General features: G+C 34.2%; 2 protein-coding genes across 8 annotated transcripts; one reads left to right on the top strand and one right to left on the bottom strand.

Annotated features, from left to right (window-relative positions):
- Positions 1-986: 986 nt before the first annotated feature.
- LOC143304240 (venom serine protease Bi-VSP-like) lies at positions 987-4,501 on the bottom strand. 4 transcript variants are annotated; one of them, XM_076626629.1, is made up of 7 exons: positions 4,353-4,501; positions 3,969-4,024; positions 2,219-2,314; positions 1,864-2,142; positions 1,520-1,788; positions 1,363-1,459; positions 987-1,200 (listed from the first exon to the last, which is right to left on the bottom strand). In XM_076626629.1, the coding sequence occupies exons 1-3, from the start codon at positions 4,482-4,484 to the stop codon at positions 2,272-2,274; spliced, it is 231 nt and encodes a 76-aa protein (XP_076482744.1). In that variant the 5' UTR covers positions 4,485-4,501; the 3' UTR covers positions 987-1,200; positions 1,363-1,459; positions 1,520-1,788; positions 1,864-2,142; positions 2,219-2,271. The 4 variants fall into 4 exon arrangements, 3 of the variants coding, with proteins under 3 accessions (XP_076482744.1, XP_076482746.1, XP_076482745.1); XR_013060943.1 differs by lacking the exons at positions 3,969-4,024; positions 4,353-4,501 and adding exons at positions 2,527-3,070; positions 3,147-3,240 and having other exon boundaries at positions 1,363-1,788; XM_076626631.1 differs by lacking the exons at positions 3,969-4,024; positions 4,353-4,501 and adding an exon at positions 2,507-2,854 and having other exon boundaries at positions 1,363-1,788.
- On the top strand, positions 3,161-12,998 carry LOC143304239 (omega-amidase NIT2-A-like). 4 transcript variants are annotated; one of them, XR_013060937.1, is made up of 5 exons: positions 3,161-3,273; positions 7,914-8,098; positions 8,500-8,668; positions 8,943-9,176; positions 12,152-12,998. XR_013060937.1 is itself a non-coding variant. In XM_076626621.1 (4 exons), exons 2-4 carry the CDS (start codon positions 8,015-8,017, stop codon positions 12,361-12,363), a joined length of 465 nt encoding a protein of 154 aa, XP_076482736.1. In that variant the 5' UTR covers positions 3,161-3,273; positions 7,914-8,014; the 3' UTR covers positions 12,364-12,997. The 4 variants fall into 4 exon arrangements, 1 of the variants encoding a protein (XP_076482736.1); XR_013060936.1 differs by lacking the exon at positions 12,152-12,998 and adding an exon at positions 10,975-11,445; XR_013060938.1 differs by lacking the exon at positions 12,152-12,998 and adding an exon at positions 9,328-9,682.
- The last annotated feature ends 1,015 nt before the right edge of the window (positions 12,999-14,013 follow it).

Here is a 14,013-nt window from a genome sequence, read left to right as displayed (position 1 = left end):
TATTGCTCCGGCTTTACTTGTATTTTCGATATTGGTATAAATAGAAAGACAATTAATGTCGTTCGAGTCTATTTTCGGATCATTTATATTACGTTTAATCCATATAGTTATTATATGAGACATAGTATCGTAAAATTTGGAAGAATAAAACGTTCGTACAGGAAGTACATTTTATAAGAACTCCAACAAATCTGCGTGTGCACCTAAAATACAAACTGATAGTGATTGTTCATAAGTTTATATACATTATCTAATGTCAATCGAAGGTATCAATTCTTTTTCTCCATAAGAGTACTTTTTCATTTATATGTGTTCAACCGTGAAGCATATGTCACCTACAACGAAAAAGAGTTTTCCTATACTTAATATTTCCTTTATATACCTATGAAAGTCTATTCTTCGCGTAGTATGAAATTATGAATAAATCTGGAATATTGTTCAATCTGAAAAGAAAAATAACTCATTGACATCATTCATTGATACGAGATTCAGAATGTTTGTTTTGTCTTGCAGAAAAAGAAGGCAGCCCTCCCTTTCTTTTAATGTGAAATAGAAAGCGAAAATTTGAAAACAGATTTTTTGGAAATTTACTTGCAAATATCGTTTTCAATATCGTGATTTTCTTCCCAATGGTACTGTACTTTCAAATTTTCCAGTATCCCTCTAAAAACAAAAAGTCGAACCTCGTTATCATTAACATAGGCATTACAAGGAAGAGAAGTATTAGAAAGCAGCTCCTTTTTATTATGGATTTCTTTATAATCGTGTAAATAAGAAATTCCGGAAATTTTTTCCTCAAGAATTTAATTCTTGTGCTTTGATTGATAATTATTACACTGCATACTAACATTTCGCATACTGTTCGCGTCTAACAATTTCCTAATAATAACTACTTCAAAATTACATATGTTCTTGCACGAATTCAAAAGTACGTATGATACAATTACAATTGATTCTAAAATAATAATTATTTGAAGATATTAAGATACTAATTAAACGTTTCACTATATTTCAAAATCTGGAACAACAAATTTTTATTTATAAAAAATGAAACTGTGGTTATATATTCTTTGTCATGATGCTATTTCTTATTACCATGTCGACATTTTTTAAAATTCATTTTGTTATCTCTACGCAATATGAAAATTCATATACTGCTTAATATTTTTTACATATTATCCATCCACCGCATGATATCTCCTGAAAAATCAAAATATTAATGTTATATTATTACAATGCTTCTTAAATTTCAATTTTTGACAAATTTGAAATCCAATATATTTTGCACAATTATTATTTATCAAAAAATTCTAAGTTAGTAACTTTCTTTTCAAATGGCAAATAACATATACATTGACTTACCTGTAAGTTTTTGTTCCCAATCATCATTTCCTCTTATAGAACATCATTATTGTTCTCATAATTACTACCAGTGTCATAGATATTGTAGTGGCTACAACTGAATTAATAGAAAATGATAAATAACTGTGTATAACAATGACACATAACTTTTACTTACATATCAGTCGATAAGGGATTACTGTGATATCCTGTTGATGTTTCTTAAGGCACTTGATTAGGTGCGATACGGTATCATTCCTTATGGTATACTGTAGAGAAGTATTTTAGAAAATAACAAGAATAAATCTAAATTATTCAGAGGTTCCAGTTTCGGCTTAGACATAAATACAGGACCATTTGCAAAGAAGAAAGGGTGCGTTTCTACAGCCTCGTTATAGTAACCATGAATACCGATCTCTCAATTACTGGTTACTAAACATAAATATTCTATAAAATTTAATATATTTCTTTAATTTTTAATACATACATGAGTTAGTAGTTCTAAATTATGAATCATCCTACCTGTGATATTACACTTTTCCTTATAATATCATCACTCAAGTGAACAACATTAAGATCATGTAAACCATGTCATCCTATCTTACTGTGAAGATACTTAGTTATGTTATCTAACATTATAAAAATATCATCAAATTCAAGTCCTTTTATTCACATCACATGGCCACGACGATCTGGTTCTTCGTTATATAATGTTCTAAAATTTGTCGTACATATAGGATGTACAAACCGTGATATCAAGGTATCAGTTCTTCCTTCCCAAGGGACAGTTTCATTAAAATTCTGATAGAATTAAAAATTAATTATTAATATTCTAACAATCATATATGTTAAATACATTATAGTCAACGATATATACCTGAGCGAATGTAGGGGTGATTCCTCGATAATTATAAATGTCATCAGCCCACATCATTGTGCCACTTCTTTGTACTCCAGCCTCTGGATTAGCAGCCTAAACAAACATACAAAATTTTATAGAAGCTGCACAAAATATAGTATATATGCGCAATATTGAAGCGTTCAAGGGGATATAAAGGTAATGTACATCACATACACGTGTACTCTCATGCAACAAAATACAATTAGATTTAATAGTATAAGCTCTTTCATTCATCATAATAGATTGGAAATTTAAGTGTCTTACGAGGGTGAGTAAAAAGTTACCCGCTCTGTCGGTGTAGAATTTATTTTAAGCAATTGTCAAAAAAGAAATACATCATTTTTTGACATAATCACTCAATTTCTGTATACACTTTGTCCATTTGCTGAAGGACCTTCGTATTTTCTCATTAAAAAATGTTTTGGGCTGAGCTGCGAACCACGAATGCATCGTCGTCTTCACCTTTTCATCAGCTTTCTCGGCATCCATCTCGCACAAACTTTTTAAAACCCAAATCTGTCGTGCACTATTGCATAAGCAGAGCCGTGGCTGATTGGCAAATGATTTGCCACATTATCCAGTGTCACTCGTCTATTCCATAGAGCATAAGTTCATGAGCACGTTCAATGTTGTCATCGTGGATGTGGACGGGCGTCCAGCTGTTTTTTCATAACACTTGTGCGATCTTCTTTGAACTTTTGTGCCCATTCAAACACACTTCGTGACAAAACACTTTCTCCATAATGTGCATTAAATCTTTGATAAATATAGGCATCAAACATAACCTCCGACCACAAGAAACGAATCACAGCATCCTGCACTGTTTTCCTGCAAATCGCCATTGCAAAGCGCCATTACTCGCGCAACGGTCACAAACGAATTGACGTAACATAATGAAACCTACGCAGCAGCACTGAACAGATATTGACGTCATACGAAGAGTGCAGATGGATCAATACGGTCGACAGAAATTTTAACTATCTGGAGTGCGGATAAATTTTTACCGAGAGTCGTATAGGAATCTATAATTTGTAAGTACACCTTTGGCTGAATGGAAATTTCTCTTACATATAGTCAAAAATGCAGAAACAGTGTATTGAATTGGAAAGTGATAAAAAATAAGCGAAGTTTCGAGGTTGCATGTGATTGCATGAGTACACAGGACGTTTTTAGCGAATAAAAAATAATTTTGAAAGACACGAGACTTATCTTGTATTTTATGCACTCTCTGTGTCCGAATCTCCAGAATCTCTCTATCTTATGAAGTGTTTTAGATTAGCCGGAAAATTTTGTATGTACATACAAGAAGTATACGATCTAAGTGGAATATTCCATTATTCTCTTGATACAACAGAAACGAAATTTACAGAACTTCTCAGAAAGTTGGTTTATTATTACCAAATTAATAGAATTAATATACGTTTATCATCTTTACATACCTAAGTCGTGGAGGTTTATCGTGCGTAGAAAATTAGTGTCGTTTCAAAGTTACATTTCGTACATTTTAAGCCTATAATTTGTAACGTACAAAACAATGCAAATTTGTGCTGTTTCTGATCTCCACAATAAGAAAATCCAACTTTAGGTTTTTTACACAATGATATTTATGGAACAGTAATATCATATTATTGCATCGCTTGGAGAATGAAGTCAAGGTACGATGTGACCCTAGTGTAAACGCTGGGATAGCCAGCTGTGCCGCACTTATAAGCATAAGACACAATACCTATTAAATACGAGGTTAATACAATGTTGTATCAGCAGTGGTCCGCCGCGGTCAGCCTGAAAGGATCGTTAAATTTTTAATCAAAGATACTGAAATATATCGATCGAATTGTATTGAAATTATACTTATATACAGTAATAATCTTCTATTGATTTGTGTATTGAAATACTCCAATTTATAATGTACATGTTATATGTATTTTGAGCAAAACTAAGATTAGAAGGAAATTAGATTAAATACCATAATGAGGTGTGAGAAGTGGGCAAAACTATTGAATTGTGTTTATCTATTATTTCTAATGTTTAAGACGTCGATTTGATGTTAATTCGAATTGACGTGTCTTCAGATACCGTATAGTTTGTAGTAACTCTGTAACTTAATTACCGTACAAGAATCCTTTCCACCCTGAGCATGTTCGGCGCATATTATACCATCAGTGATATCAGGTGCATTAGGAAATTTGGAACAAGCTATTTTGCATTCGGCGTTCTTAATCACTGGCATTTGTACTACCATTAATGCATTACGTCGTGGTCGTCCTACGAAGGAAATAAGAAAGATATTTAAGACTGGAACTGTTTAATTTTATTATAAAATTGATATCACTTACTATATCTTAATGCTCCCCATCCAGCAACAAGGGGGTTATAGCCGACGAAGTTGCTCTTTCGTAGGGGCTCTTTCGTACAAATGGGATATACGTACCCTGAAAAATAAAAAAATAAATGAAAATGCAGGAAACGAATGACCAAAAGTATGAGAAAGAATTGTACACGCTTTATGACACAATATATGTGTACAGTAAGAAATTTCAGGATATGATACTTCAGTAATACTCAATAGCATATATATATATATATATATACATATATATATATTTGAGGACTTACTCGAAAATGGCACCTCCTCCGCCAATCTAAGAATGGCAATATTATGATTGCGTATGTTTTCTATTCCATCCATATGTGCACAATGTGCTGCGGTCAAAACATGCCTAGCCGATATCAGGGAACCTCCGCACTTCCATAGTGGTTTGTCTGGGTGTCGGGGATTACGAAAACCTAATGCAGCGATCCATGGCCAAGCGCCTAAAATGCAATAGTCATAGTTGTGAATATACATAATTTTTTCTCACGTAACGAGTAACAACGATTATTACCTATTCGATATTCGATCATACAGCAGACGATAAGTACATACGTACAAATACTCTGAAATAGAGATTTGATAAAGACAGAAATTAAATTTTTATTCCAGTGAAATACAAATTATTAAATAATTCTATATAATTTCTATTTGAACTATACTGAACTATAAAGTTCAAACGTGTAATTTCTGCCCTAACAGTTTTTGATCTCTATCCATATTATTACTCCTATATCAATTTTTTATTTCAAGCAAAAAGATACTCTTTCTAACATGAAGTAAAAGAAAGAAATAATTCAAGTTAATAAGTAAAGTTACTACCGATGAAATCATAGCATTATTATTTAGTCTAATTGAAATGTACATTGATGTGCTGTTTAATGCCTTTAAAGTTCATTCTTTGCAGTAAATGGCTTATTATTAATCGGAAAGAAAGACATAAAACGTACCAAGTTCAGCTGGTTTACCATCGACCAGCCTGGTATGAGAGACGTTGCTAAAACCACAGTATGGTGGTCGCAAAGCCTTATACTTGTACACAGTTTTTATTAAAATTTCTCTCTTCTCTTTGTTTGGATCGTTCGGACAGCAAACGATCGTAACATTGCCCTGGTATCTGCACACTGATCGTCTATAAAAATCGGTGGCTGTACGGTACTGTATCTGCCATATTTCTTGCAGAGGTTTACATTTTCTGTAGTCAAGGCACCTGCCTTCTTGATTGTCCGGTGTGGTACATTCTGGATCAAACAATTTTAAAACATTTATACAGTTCAAAGATGCGTAAGAAAGCGACACCGATTACTCAACTTTCGAAGTAAAAAGCCGATCAAGTCCACCGGATTGCCCTACAGACACGTATTAATCCGTAAGAGTTAGTCATCATGTTGATAATAATTATCTAAAGAAACTTTTCACGTGAAAATATAAAATTTTAATTGATTAGATATTGTGTTAGCCATACTTAAGAAAGAAAATGAAAATGAATGAAATGAAAGAAAAGGACTACCTTCAACCTCATTTTTTAAATAAACACTTTGTCAGTTTTGCGGTAAATAAATTCTTAGGAATTCAGGACAGTTTTTAGTGAATCATTTTGTTTCGACCGTTCGCGGAGAGACGCGATCGCGAGATAGCACGTCAACGAGAGTTGTAAGTTCCCGTTACGATTAAATAATCGACGCCACGAACTGATCGATCCCCTTATTTCGATTATGATAATAAGGGTAGTTCAATGAAATTCCACAGAATTAACACAAATAAATTAATGTTTATTTCAACAACTTATTAACTAGAAAGATATAAAAGGAACAAAAAAAATGTAACTGCGTTTTGGTTGATAAGTAATGCGCGACATACCACATGTGTTGACGGTTCGACTTCTCGAAAAGTTCTGAACGCCTTTCGATTTTTTTCGTTTTTTCTGGAAGGCGACCCCCACTACGTTCGGATCACGCCACATTCTTTTACTGCGAGGTAAAATACGGGCCACGAGTCGACGTTTCTGGAAGTCGCCCTGCTTAATGAACCACGCGCTTGCCACTACAATGTTTGTTTGCCGGGCAGACGCGACGATCCGTCTGCGACATTATAGTACCGCGATCGATAGTTAAGAATATGACCTATGGTAAGCCGCATGGCGTAACATTCTCCCCCCGTTGAGAGGGTACCGATCAAACTAGCGAGGTGTGGTTGAAGTTCCCATCTTATTTCGTCTCGGTGGCTAGTTGTTCGGGTTTCTCGAGATCGGGTTGAATTGGCAGTGGGACAAGCCTTTTGACGCCCCGATCCAAAATGCTCTTTGCCGTCTGAACTGTAGCTGTCCGGATGACACCATCGGCGCCTGGATGAACCTTGATAACTCGGCCCAGAGGCCAATGCATGGAGGGAACGTTGTCCTCTCTGAGGATGACGATTGTGCCCTTTTGGATGCTGTGTCCACCCTTGCTCCATTTATTGCGGTTGGTTAGCTCGTTCAAATACTCCTTATGCCAGCTGCCATTTGGAGAGTCGGTTCGATGGAATGTCTCTGAAATCTCGATCACGTAAGCACATTAATGAATCGCCAATGAGGAAATGTCCGGGAGTGAGGGCTAGGAGATCATTTGGATCGGTGGAGATAGGAGTTAGCGGGCGGGAATTGAGGACTGCTTCTATTTCTATGATAAGAGTATTACGGTGTTAAGCTCATATGTTTCTGTTTCTCCACTCGCGCTGCGCCATAATATCCTTTGATATTTCCGATCCTCTGGTCGTACGAGGAATTGCCGATACATTTTCTCGATGTCGCCAGTGAGTACGTACTGATGAGCGCGGAATCTAATTAATATACAAAATAAATTGTGAATTGATTCGAGAATATAGGATTTCCCCATTTTCATGATTATCGTGATTTTTGTATAAATATATTTGTGAAGATACTAATAATTAGGTACTTATAAATTAGTATTGTCAATTATTTTGCATTTATAATTCCGCCTCTAGTATAAGTGTTAATTGAAAACTAACTTTATGTTTCAAAAAGTACTAGCAAAGTCGTTGAGTAACAAGCCACTGATGCTAACACAAATAGCATTGTCGTAATTAAATATTTCTAAATATTCATTTTTCATTTTGAACCTGTAGAAACAATTTATTATATATACTATTAGCTAAGTAATTGCATATTTAATTAAGTCGAAATATAAAACTTAGTTATTTTAATAATTTAAAAAATAAAAAACTGACAAACATTTCAATTTAATTTATGGTTGGAACAAAAGACAGTTATTTTTCATTAATTGAAATATTGCAATGCAGAGTACTTTCCAAAATACGCCGAGAGTATTCCTGATGGTGAAACGAGCGTTGCTTCATCGAACGCAGCTAAAGAAAACAACATCTATGTAGTTGGTGGTACGATGCCTGAAATAGAGGGCGATAAATTGTACAATACCTGTACTATTTGGGGTCCCGATGGAACTTTGATAGCAAAGCACCGAAAGGTAAGTAATATATTCCTTTATGGCTTTGAATTTGAAAATATTGGGGTGAAGAAAGTGACTCTATCTAGGAATAATTTAGGAATATACATATGTACATACGTATACTATAACCAATTCTATAATTTACGGTTTATAAAATACGTTATGATACGGGAAACGCCCATTTTTGTTGTAATGTGTTTGTTGTTGTATAAATTTTTCACATACTTAAAATATTATTATACTTATTTTTTCTCCTTTTTAAACATTATTAAATGATAAGATTCTTTAATAAAAGAAAGTGATAAAAACGCTGTCAGTTATTAAATAAAAAATAATTAAAGTTTAGGAGTTGGTAACTTTGATATTAAATTAGAAAAGTTGCAGCAATAGAATTAGCGACCACATTTTTATGTTATTAGGTACATCTATTCGACATCGACATTCCTAATAAGATTACTTTTCGAGAGAGCGATTCACTCAGTCCTGGTAACTCCCTAACGACGTTCGATGTGAAGGGCTGCAAAATAGGTATTGGCATTTGCTATGATATTAGATTCGAGGAAATGGCACGCATTTATCGGAACAAAGGTACAGTAACTTAATCGATCAATACTTAACTAGCAAAAAATTAAATATCTTTCTTAAATATATTCTATATAAAATTAATATAATCTGTAACTCTGTATAAAAAGAAGCTTAATTTAAAAAACCAGTATATTTGCTGAAAATGAAACAAATAAAAGAATTAAAAGCACAATAAGAGGACTGTCCTCGCATATTCAGAAATGATGGAATGTGAACCGTGCAACTACGAAGTTAATTGGTATTCGGTGGCTTCATATTTCCTGCTTCTCTGGGTTAGGTTGCCAAATGCTGATATATCCAGCGGCATTCAATATGACCACTGGACCACTGCACTGGTCATTACTTCAGCGTTTCAGAGCGAATGATAATCAATTATACGTTGCCTGCATATCACCGGCTCGTGTTCCTTAAGCAAGTTACGTCGCATGGGGACATACACAGTTGACCAATCCCTGGGGAAAGATTCTTTACGATTTGGAAACTCAAGAGAATATGGCAGTCACCGATATCGGTAATTTACAGCTTAAAATTAAAAGCGAGAGATCCATGATGTAATTAATTTTTAGTCTCGTTAATTTATCGATTTAGCCATCTTCCTCTGTATTTGTTGAATTTATTAGTAAGCATTACTTATTACTTCGTATGTTTCTTTTTTCTATCAGATCTAAAAGTTGTTGAGGAAGTAAGGGCTCAGATGCCTACATTTTCTCAGAGACGTACAGATTTGTACGACACTGTCTGTAAGAAGGAGTAACTCTACACTAAAACAGAAAATGTTTTTTTATAATATTTCTACTGCAATATCCCTTTTTGTGAATTATTACTAATTTCTTATCATTTGTACTAAACGAATGACTCAATTAAGAAAACCAAAACGTTATAAATAATAATCTGTATATCTTGTGTATCAACATGTAATTGGATATTATAATAATATAGGAATGCTATAATAATATAGGATAATAATATAGGAGAATAATAATATAGAAAAAAATACATGCTTTTAAACACCTTTAATATCGATCACATAAATTGGTATAATTCACAATGATTACGCATACATAAAAGACCCCTTGATAGTAAAATTTACGATCAAAAGGCAATTACGTATCGTTTAACAACATTTAATTTATAACACCTTTTAAACATTTAGACAGATTAACACATAACACTTCTTATATATAAACATCAATTCGAAGTTATCAGCTTGAAGAAATTGGTCGATTAATACCTGTAGATTGTCTGTCTCGATGAAAGACTTAAAGAGAGCAAAAACATGATAATGCCGCTAATATAATATTCCTTCTTTCTTGTATCTGTCTGCCTCTCAGGTCGTTTTACTAATTACAATAAGTAATTTCGACTTCTTTGCGCTCTCTTTTAACGCATTCGAGACCGAAAGAAATTCATATCAGTCAGTAGGCAAGGATATAATATACATATTTTATATATAACTTATGTAGTAATGTATATATCATGTTAGTTTCATACTTTTTTCAACATAGAATTATTATATATATATATAGTTATATATATATATATATATATATATATATAACTATATATATATATATATATATATATAACTGTACATAATACATTATAGAATAACATAGTATATAATTTTATATTTTAAAAATATGAGGCATACTATTTAAGATTGTCATCGATTTAAAATCAAAGTATGAAAAGGATACCCCGGAGAGAGTAAAACACAGAATCATTCCAACTAAACATTCAGATCGTACCGACACCTAGGTATCGTCTTACAATTAAATCTCGGTCTCGAATGGATTAAAATGAAATACATACTTGCAGCTTCAACATCTTCAATATCGAGGAGATTCAAACTTTACAAATAAAAGCGGCCTGTTCCCCTTTCCACGACAGACTCTCATACCATATCCGCTCTTATCCAGGCTTTTACTTGAAACCAGCAATGCGTTCATTTGCAATTTAAATTTACCCGGACCATCCACTGAATCGTCAGCCCTTTATAAATGTATAATGAACCCAGAACATGTGCCTGTGCCCCTGGTATCGATGTTCGGCTTGTGATGTTCGTACCGGAACCTTCGCACAATTTCAATTTGTCACGCGTGAACATCGATTCTTCCAAGGGTCACAGCTTTATGCGGCTAAATCCTTTAGAACGATTAAAATGATACTAATGATATGGTATTTTTTACAAAGATTTAACATATCCATAAAATAGGAAGTTTCGTGCTCTCCTATTATATATTAATTATAAATTAATAAGTTTTATATGTGTTATTTATAGATCTAATAAATTTTGTATTGGTTTACAGCAGGTGCTCCGGGTATAAACAGACGACAAACGAACAAATAGAAATTCAAACTATTGTCGTTGTTTAACTCGCATGGGACTATAAGCTCGAATTGGACTTAAACGTTACAATCGTCGAGAATAATTACTATATGTACCCTGTACGACGGGCAGAGAATCTTAAGTTATTAACGGCAATTCCTTTGTGCATAATTCAGGTTTATTAACAACCTGTAATGGATAATCATCGATGAACTCTTTTTGAATAAAGTTCACATTTATAAAGCAAACACTATAAAATACGACAGGACAATTGTAATCGATAAATGACATTTTATTAGGATATTATAAGAAGCTAAGATATCGAGGTACATTAAAATTGAGTCCGCTGCAACCCTCATGACATTTAAAATCCTACGCGTATATTGAGTAAAGTTGTTATATTAAATATAATCATATTAAATACAAGCTCGTCCGCTGGATTCCCAAATTATTTGGTTAAATACTTTGAATACGAGAATACCGAGTGTTGACAGTAGTAAATCCCCTATATGGTATATTTACTTTGCTATCTTGAATAGGTAAATAACATTTCACTTTAACGCATTTAACCAATATTAACATTTAACATTTAACCAATATTATACGCATATGCACATAATGTTACTGTTACATATAATGATATATACGTAGATATACACGTTAATTAAATCCTCTATATGGTATTTTTATATCAGTATCGTAAACATTGTAAACCGGAAATCTTTTATTACACACGTACATATACAGTCAATATTATTGTTACATATAGTGATACATACGTTGATCCACACATTAATTAAATCCTCTATATAGTATTTTTACTTTGCTATCTTGAATAGATAAATAATCTCGAATATAGACATACAGGTACAGTTACGTTGATATACACCTTTGTACAAGGTGTCAAAAAATTTTTTATCACAGCGTTTTTTTAAGACGATTTTATAGCTTCGAAATTCATCTTGACACGATTTTCAATGTCAAATTATTTTTCTATTGCATCATGTGATACTCATTAGGAGGAACAAAACTTCTGTTTTCTTAGAAAAAATGTTTGAAATTTCATTAATTCCTAGATTGATTTTATTTATACTTTAAGGTCAGATATGACATCAAATAATGTCAATACTAATATCTAGTTATTTGTCAATTTACAGCATCTGAAAAACAAGACATCTTCGAGACAGCGTGGGTTTTCTTTCCAACTTTCTTAACTTTCAACAATAAAATTTTCGTCAAACGATACAATCTATCCAACAAAGTTCTTGTACACAGCCAATCTCGTAAGAACATAGATCTTCTTCAAGTATTATTCTTCACAATGCTTCGTGTGGAATTTCTACTTGACGAGTTATTATTAAACGATTAAAAGCTTATTATTATACGATAATGTAATATCGTAGAATAGCTTTGATTGGAGATCGGCTGAAATTAGAAAACACCGTGTACGCCGTCTTTTTGTGGTTTGTTTACATCCAAGAGCGCCTAGTAACAGTGACGCGAGAAAAGATAAGCAGCGTCAAAACAGAAGTACGGTTTCATATTTCAAGGTGTGGCAATCGAGAGGCCAGAGTATGTGAGCCGAAAAGTGTGTGTGTGTATGTGTGTGTGTGTGTGCGTGCGTGCGTGCGTGCGTGCGTGCGTGCGTGTGCGTGCGTGCGTGCGTGCGTGCGTGCGTGCGTGCGTGCGTGCGTGCGTGCGTGCGTGCGTGTGTGTGTGTGTGTGTGTGTGTGTGTGTGTGTGTGTGTGTGTGTGTAGGACCGAGCAGGAATGCATTGGTGAGGTTCAGAGTTGATCGAGACGTCGAAGCATAGAGTCGTTAGATTTGAGTTGCGAGTGGTGTCGAGTGTTAGAGTTGCTAGTGAGAGAGAGAGAGTTACCAAATAGTTGTCAAGTTATTTGATGTAAATACGAGCGTTGCATTTAGTTTTCCTGTTAATCAAACATCGTTTCTCTGTCTAACTAATATCTGTATTTTCAATCCATTATTAATAAATTATAATTAATCGGACAAAATTACACCTTTAATATATTCCGATATTACAATAACTTACCTTTTTCTACGTCAATGGACATGAAAGACGTTGAGTGAGGAATTAGAACAAGTGTGGATCGTTGGAAACCACTATGCTGCGGTCTACCATTCGTTTTACCCTATATATACCACGGAACAAAGGATAATTTTCACCGGCTTGGCTATGGCTACTGGTGTGGATCCAAGTATTCGGGCCATACTAGACGCTATGCAGAAGCAGAACGAAATCAAGTTAAGAAAACTGTTAAAGGAGACTATTAAAGCAGCGACTGATTTCCGTTGAGATAATAGGGGTGATTGAGTTTGTATAACACTGTGATTCACTGAATTATAAATTATATATTTCCAACACTTAGATTACACTGACGTAGAGAAATAAATAGTTAACAACTTGTCGCACGAAGATGTGATAGATATGTACGCTAGAGCAGGGCTCTTATAATGGAAATTAATGTATTAATGGACTTAGCACTATAATATATTTAGGAGAGAAGATGTATGTTCGACAACACCGAGAACCGACAAAAGATTTTCGTGAAGTATGCGACTCTCGCGCTATGTGTAGACTGCCGCGTTAGGCGTTAGTTTTTAGACTGTCTGTCGCTCTTTTTCTAATACGGAAGAAAAGTTCGGTGTGGGTGTGCCCCTGTGCCTAAAGAACGCGGATTCGTTGTTCCCACTTTCGTTAGGAAAAGTGAGGGTAACGAACCGCGGTGTCGATTGGTCATGACCTGCACTACTGCTCGAAGGGATGAGTAGGAAGTCTCCTACCGTCGTGGTGGATAGATGACCGTATTCGTGAAGAAAACCCAGCTTGTTTTATTAGAGGGCTATTCGGATTTTCTTAATGGGCGCATACCCGCTTTCTTCGTGTTTTAAGTGCGCCTAATAAACCCAAGGACCTCTCTAAAAACCGACTGTGTTTCGAGAATATTTTTAAGCTTTAGAAATTCTTCAAGACAAACGGATTGAAGACACACGGCG

Source organism: Bombus vancouverensis, unplaced genomic scaffold (assembly GCF_051014615.1).
Source record: "Bombus vancouverensis nearcticus unplaced genomic scaffold, iyBomVanc1_principal scaffold0027, whole genome shotgun sequence".
Lineage (NCBI taxonomy): Eukaryota > Metazoa > Arthropoda > Insecta > Hymenoptera > Apidae > Bombus > Bombus vancouverensis.
The sequence above is the reverse complement of the archived record's forward strand: the minus strand, read 5'-3'. Positions and strand labels throughout refer to the sequence as shown.